The 7222-nt window shown below is 62.3% G+C and overlaps 1 protein-coding gene across 1 annotated transcript in view; it reads left to right on the forward strand.

The window, feature by feature from the left end:
- The window catches only part of MRPS2 (mitochondrial ribosomal protein S2), a 3716-nt gene extending 461 nt beyond the window's left edge, over positions 1 to 3255 (forward strand). The window contains exons 2-4 of the mRNA XM_077774623.1: positions 65 to 243; positions 790 to 919; positions 2153 to 3255. Coding sequence (XP_077630749.1) covers positions 65 to 243; positions 790 to 919; positions 2153 to 2738 — 895 coding nt within the window. The 3' untranslated portion in view covers positions 2739 to 3255. The remainder of the gene's footprint in view (positions 1 to 64; positions 244 to 789; positions 920 to 2152) is intronic.
- The last annotated feature ends 3967 nt before the right edge of the window (positions 3256 to 7222 follow it).

A 7222-nucleotide genomic window follows, 5' to 3' on the forward strand; every position in this document is an offset into this window, starting at 1 on the left:
GGACCCCCACCCAGGGCCCTGGAGGCCATGCGGGCCATGCAGCACCCACCGCGCCCGGACCCAGGCCCGCAGGGACAGCGGCCGGGCGCGCGCGCCACCAGCTTGCTCTCTCCCCAGGTGTCTGGCCCAGGCCGCTGCGTCCGCATGTGCTCCAGAGCGCCACCCCGGGGCGGGCCAGGCCAAGAGGCAGGACCCTGGCCAGCGCTGCGACCCCCGCCGTCAGGGAGCCCAAAGGCGACAACGGTATGGTCAGCTCCTCTGCGAGCCTGGGGTGTTGAGGGGACCGCACCTGACCTGTTTGGGGTTGAAGTCGTCTGCCGCGAGGAGTTCTGAGTGCCCTGGCATTAGATGTGCAGTCCTGGAGGGGTGCGGGCCCAGGCAAAGAAGGGACAGACTGCCTCCCTCTCCTGTCCCCAGCAGTGCCTTGTGCTCGGTGCACTTACAGTGGCCTGAGCCAGTGCCTCACTGCCCTGCCCTCCACTATCCCCCTTCATCTGAGGATGGGGCTAAGGCAGCCACACCCCAGGGGCNGGACCTTCCTCTGGTGGCCGGGAGACACCCAGAGGACCAGGCTGGGCCCCTCCTTGCTAGGTGCACACGGTTACCCAGAAGCAAAGCTGGGGTCGGAGCCTGGCTCCAGCCCCAGTCTCCTGGAAAGGACCCTGTGGCCCCGGGCACCTTCATCAGCTGGACTTCACTGGCCCTCCCCTTCCCCAGCAGCGCTGCCTCCCCTCCACGGTTGGGAGCAGGGAGGCCGCAGACCACAGCATCCTCCCCTCCCCTCCCCAGATCTCGACGACAGGATCCTCAGCGAGCCCCTCAAGCACTCGGACTTCTTCAATGTCAAGGAGTTGTTTTCCGTCAGAAGCCTCTTCGATGCGCGGGTGCACCTGGGACACAAAGCAGGCTGTCGGCACAGGTAACGGACACCCGGGGCCCAGTGTGGTGGTGCCTATGGGGCCCAGGGACCCTCCTGCCTTGGGATCCGTGGCGTCCAAGGCCCTTTTTGGGTTTTTTGTTTTTGTTTTTTTTCACAGTTTATTGTCAAGTTGGTTTCTGTATAACACGCAGTGCTCATCCCCACAAGTGCCCTCCTCCGTGTCCGTCACCCCCCCTTCCCTCCCACACCCATCAGCCCTCAGTGTGTTCTCAGCATTCAAGAGTCTCTCATGGTTTGCCTCTCTCCCTCTCCCCACTATTTCCCCCCTTCTTCTCCCCCACGGTCCTCTGTTAACTTTCTCCTAATCCTCCTATACGTGCAAACATAAGGTAACTGTCCTTCTCTGCCTGACTTATCTCGCTCAGCATAACACCCTCAAGGTCCACCCATGTTGCTACACAGGCCAGGTTTCATTCTTTCTCATTGCCATGGAGTATTCCATCGTAGAGATAAACCACATCTTCCTGATCCGTTGATGGACACTTAGGCTCTTTCCATGTGTTGGCTATTGTTGCGAGTGCTGCTATGAACACTGGGGTACGTGTGCCCCATGCATCAGCACTCCTGTGTCCCTTGGGTAAATCCCTAGCAGCGCTATTGCTGGGTCCTAGGGGAGTTCTATTGTTCATTTTTTGAGGAACCTCCACACTGTTTTCCAGAGGGGCTGCACCCGTTTACATTCCCACCAACAGCGTAGGAGGGGGCCCGAGGCCTTTTGTAGCGGTGTGTATCATCCTCTTCCAGTTGAGGCCACTGGGCCCCAGGGAGGAGCAGAGGTTTATCCATAGACTCAGCGTTGGTCCCCACACTGAACTGTGTGCTTCGGGGCTCATGGCCCTCGGCAGGGGCCCAGGGTGCCATGCGGGGTCCCTTCCGGTGGCATCCCCACGTGATGGCGTGTGGGTGCAGGGAGACGTGCTTGAGGTCTGCTTAGCCCAGGCCTGTCCTGGTCCCCTCTGAACCCCACCTCACCCCTACCCCCCGCTGGCTCCTGGCCATCACTCGCCAGACCGGGGCCCCCACTGGGGCCATGGTTGCAGGGTGGCAGACTACACCCTTCCTGGGGATGGGTGGCCCAGGGGGCACGGGCCTCACGGCTCACAGGGCCCTCCACAGAGGGCCCTAGCGGGTGCTGACAACAATTCACTCAAGAAGGCGCCGATTGGGCCACATGAGCTTAGCTCACTCTTGCCTCTGTGGGGTCTCTGACAGATTTATGGAGCCGTACATTTTCGGGAGCCGCCTGGACCAGGACATCATTGACCTGGAACAGACGGCCGCGCACCTGCAGCTGGCGTTGAATTTCACGGCCCACGTGGCCTATCGCAAGGGCATCATCTTGTTTGTGGGCCGGAACCGGCAGTTCTCACACCTGATTGAGACCACGGCCCGGGACTGCGGCGAGTACGCCCACACCCGCTACTTCAAGGGCGGCCTGCTGACCAACGCCCCGCTCCTCTTGGGCCCCAAGGTCCGCCTGCCAGACCTCATCATCTTCCTGCACACGCTTAACAACGTCTTTGAGCCCCACGTGGCTGTGAGAGACGCGGCCAAGATGCACATCCCCACTGTGGGCATCGTGGACACCAACTGCAACCCGTGCCTCATCACCTACCCCGTCCCCGGCAACGACGACTCGCCGCCGGCCGTCCACCTCTTCTGCAGGCTCTTCCAGACAACCATCAACCGGGCCAAGCAGAAGCGGAGGCAGATGGAGGCCCTGTATCGATTGCAGGGCCAGGAGGGGCCAGGGGCCCATGGCCAGGGGCCAGCTGCCCTTCCTTCCCTGGGAGCATAGGCCGTGCTGGACCTAGGCCATTCCCGGTGACGGGTCCTCTCCCCGGCCCAAGGACAGTGGCAGCCAAGCCTGTCCCTAAGCCAGGAGCCCCTTGCCTTCCCCGGCTGCGGTCCTTAGCGAGTTCCTGTGGCTCTTAGGCCCCGACTGGCTCCCTGCTGCTAGTCACGGCTCCTGGCAGCCGCCCCCCGGGATTCCACTCGAGACCTGGGGGGCCCAGCAGGTGCACGGAGGGCCCGCAGCCTGTCCAGAAAACATGCTCGTCCTGGAGTCTGGAAAAGCCTCGCTTACACCATAAATTCAGTCCTTTGTGTGTCGGGGAGGCTCTCCCATGGAGTTGCCCTTCACCCTCTACCAGACTGTGCTGAGGTCAGCCTGGGTCCCCCTGCACGGTTCTGGGGCTGTTCTGTAACGGGAGGCCGCAGGGCCAGTCACCCGGAGCCTCCCATCTGGGTGGGGACAGGCCAGGCAAAGCAGACGCAGGATCCCCAGAGAAATAAAGCTTACACTCGGACGGGCATGGCTTTGGGGCTTGTGGGTTGCACCGAGTGGTTTATGCGTCTTTGCTCATCAGCGTGGCGTTTGTCAAACAGCCATGGGGTCCACAGAGCACACGGTGTTCTCAAGCTTCATGTGGACGTTGGGAGTGGAGAGGGCTCGGCCCCTGGTGACCAGCCCACCAGCGAGGCCGCCCTGTGGCCCGCACACTCTTGTGTGATTGGAGCCCTGCCTGCCGGGGCTAGGCTGCGTCCTGCAGAAGCACATGGGGACAACAGAGGGCCTCGGTGCCCCCCCAGCCTCTTCCGGGTGGGGGTGAGTGCTGTGTTCCGGAGGGGCCACGCTTCATGATTGAGTAGGTGCAGGGAATGGGGTGCCCACTTCCACACCTGAAGTACGAAAATACAAATTATGGGGAGGGGAGGGGAGGGATCTCTCTGGGGCTTTCACCGGCCAGCACCTCCTCCTGGGCTCCGATAGAGGCGCTTGGCTCCTCCTGCCTTCCCTGGGAGCCCCAGAGAGACCCTCAGAATTGAGCACCGTATAAAACTGTGCTGTGAATGGGCCTGTGTGGGGCCCCGGGGAGGCTGCAGGTGGCAGAGAGCGCGTGCTGGCCTTCAGAAGCAGGCCGTGGGGGAGGGGAGGGGTGAAGCCCGGGTCTGTGCGGGACCTTGGGACACAGGAGGCAGCACACTCGAGACCTGCGATTGGCCCCTTTTCTGTCCCACATTTAGGGGCTGAGTGGAGGGCACTGTCGCCACCCCACCGTGCCGTGTGAACTGTGCTGGTGGCCTGCCTGGGCTTGCCAGCTCCTGTGCCCTGAGGGTCCCCTGGGACCTGTACGACACGAGGACCAATGGGCTCACAGGAGTTGGGTTGTGTTTATTTTTGAGAGAGCGTGAGCGGAGGAGAGGTGGGGGTGGGGGGCAGAGATCTGAAGCAGGTTCCGCGCCATCAGCACAGAGCCCAGTGCGGGACTCGAGCCCACAAACCACGAGATCATGACCTGAGCTGAAGTCAGATGCTCAACTGGCTGAGCCCCCTGGCGCCCCCTGGGTAACAGGAGTTGTCCAGTGCCGGGGATGCCAGGGGCTCCGGGGGACAGGCTGGGGGCGCCTGCTTGGTGGATACCTCAGGGGCCGTGCAGACCCAAATCATCAGGGCACCTTCAGGCCGACAAGGACCCAAAGCAAAGGCGCCGGCTCCTAGGGCAGAAGGGGTGGAGGGACTGGGGGCCACTTCTAAACCAACATAAAGGTGACCCTGGCGGAAGGGCACCTCCAAGTTTGCCACCCTGGAGATGAACCCCAAGAGAGCCCAGAAGTGGCCAGAGGAGACGGTGAGGCTGCGAGAGCCGGGGGGCTGGCCCCTGAGTCAGGAGAGGAGGGGTCACCCGGCCCTTCCCTCCTGCCGCTGTCGTGGGTGACGTTCCTGCCGGACCTGACGTCCTCTGGGCCCTGGCAGGGCCGTGCCCTGACCAGCAGGGGTCTCGAGGGTGCTGACCACAGGGACCAGAGCAAGGGCTTAGGAAAGCCGGGCTCAGGGTGGGTTCGGGACAGAGTGAGGCTAACTGCCATGCCACCGGTGACCCACCAGCTCCGGTGAGTGTGGATATGGAGGGGGCTCCAGAAGCTGGCTGAGAGAAGGCCGTGGAAGGCCACGTGCCCAGGGGCACCCAGGACACTCCCCGTGTTCCATCCCGCAGCCTGCCCTTTGAGGGGCCACAGTCCTGAACCAAGGAGTCCGGGCTCCTCCTTACCTCCAGCCCCAAGTGCCCACTGGCCATGCGAGCTGGGATCACCCTGGGAGAGCGTGCTTGGCTTTCCAGGGCACGTCCATCGGCCTCAAGACTCCCTCATGTTGTCGCTGCAGGCACTGACCAGCCACAGGTCACCTGGGGAGCTCACCACGTGTTTCCAGATGAGCAGGTGGCCGGCCCTGGTCTCTTCCCCCTGCCCCTCAGCATCTGCTCTGCGCTGTCCCCTGCCTCTCCCCTGGGGGACATGTGGGCTCCATCCCCCTCCCGTTCCTCCCTCTGCCACAAGCCAGCCCCCATCTCCCCCCTAGCTGGAGAGAGAGGGACGGCAAGATCAACCACAAGAGACATATTTCTGGAGTTCGTGCCCGGCCCCAGCGAGGACTTAATTCTGTCACTAAGGAGGGCAGAAGTGTCTCCTCAAGTCCCTTGCCCATCCTGAAGTCAGATGTCTTTCGTTGAGTGGTAAGAGTTCTTTATACAATCTACGGGGCACCTAGGTGGCTCAGCCGGTTGGGTGTCTGACTTGGGCTCAGATCATGATATCCCACAGTCCATGAGTTCGAGCCCCACGTCGGGCTCTGTGCTGACAGCTCAGAGCCTGGAGCCTGCTTCGTCGGATTCTGTCTGTCCCTCTCTGCCCCTCCTCTGTTCATACTCTGTCCCTGTCTGTCTCAAAAATAAATAAACATTAAAAAAAAATTTAGAAAGTACATAGGGCGCTGGTTCTGAGCATAATAAAATAAAAATAAACATAACAAAAAGGTAAATGAAAAAAAAGTTTTGTGTACGGAGTGAGGTAGGTATGACGCTTGATTTTTCATTAAGCTTCTCCTGCTGCTGCGTGACTCTGACAAGGGCCCCCTGTGGGCCCAGCTCCGCTCCCCTGCCCTCAACCGGATGCAGGCCTTGGGGACGACTTGAGGAAGGGCCCTCTCTCCCATCCGAAGTGGCTGGCACCGAGCTGTGGGGCCCATCGGGTTGGGAGTGGCGGGGTTGGGAGNGTCTGGGAGCTGCGTTTGCTGATGTGTGTGGGTGTGGGGGGAGCCTTGGGCAGGGAGGGTTCCCCGGGGAAGTGCAGCAGCACTTAGTGCGGACCCCTGGGGGACACCTCTGGATTTGCCGTGCAAATCTCTGTGCCCAGCCCTCCTGCCCAGGCCTCTCCTTTCTCTGCTCGTCCAGGCCCCGGAGGTTAGTGCGGGTGGTCACTGAGGGGATTTCCTCCCTCTGTGAAGTCGGCCTGAAGTCGGCCTGTGGTGGACTCTGGGGAGCTCCGAGCTCAGACCCAGCCAGTGCTTGGGGTAGGGGTGCCAGGGCACCTGCTGGGGAACCAGGAGGAAGGAGACAGGGAGAGAGACAGAGGGAAAGAGGAAACAGGCCTGTGGGTGCAACCTGGGTCTCTGAAGTCACTAATGCTGCCTGTAACCGGCCCGAGGTCACACTGAGGCAGGTGTCCAAGGACAGAGAGAAGGGAGGGGGGAGGAGGGCCCCGGCCCGGCCCAACCCCCACTCCAAGCCTCGCCAGGACGGTGGGGTCCGCCACGTATTTCCCCAGAGGGTGGTCTCTGCGTGTCTGGCTGAGAGAGGGAAGCTTCTGTCTGGCCCTTGGCCCTCTCTCCTCGCCGTCTCTGCTGCTGCCTGGAGACAAATCAACACAGCAACCCTGGCTCTTGCTTGTTAGGGACCGCAGGTCCCCAGCCTCCGGGGCTAAGTGTAGGTGGGGAAGCCCTGGCCATGCGGGCGGGTGGAGCGCGGGACCCAGGGAGCCCTCAGACCCCCGACACGGGGCACTGGTGTGCCCTTCCAGAGGACCCCCGTGGCAGAACGGCACGGCGGCAGACCCACCGGCTCGGAACTCCCGCCCGAGGCCACCGCGTGCCCAGCCGCCTGACCCCAGTGACCAGGACAGACAGTGACGAGGACCTGATCCTTGCCTGTGCGCATCCCCTAACGCCCGAGACCTGACGCGGTTTATTCAGCTTCTCACTCCTGCCCTTTGCAAGGGCCTGGCATGCAGAGTGGCCTCAGCACAACTTCCAGACCTGCAGCCCAAAGCATATGCCCAAAGCTGGGACGTGAAAATGTGCTGTGTGGGTCCAGATCTCCCGGGTACCCGCCCCCGCGACAGCTGGGGCCGAACCCCAGGCCCTGCAATCAGCCCTTCTTCGACCAGAGGAGAAAGCCTCCCGGGCCTCCAGGAAGGCTTCCGAGCCCCCGCTCAGCCCTCTGCCCC

Source organism: Crocuta crocuta, unplaced genomic scaffold, assembly GCF_008692635.1.
Source record: "Crocuta crocuta isolate KB4526 unplaced genomic scaffold, BGI_CrCroc_1.0 scaffold458, whole genome shotgun sequence".
Classification (NCBI taxonomy): Eukaryota; Metazoa; Chordata; class Mammalia; order Carnivora; family Hyaenidae; genus Crocuta; species Crocuta crocuta.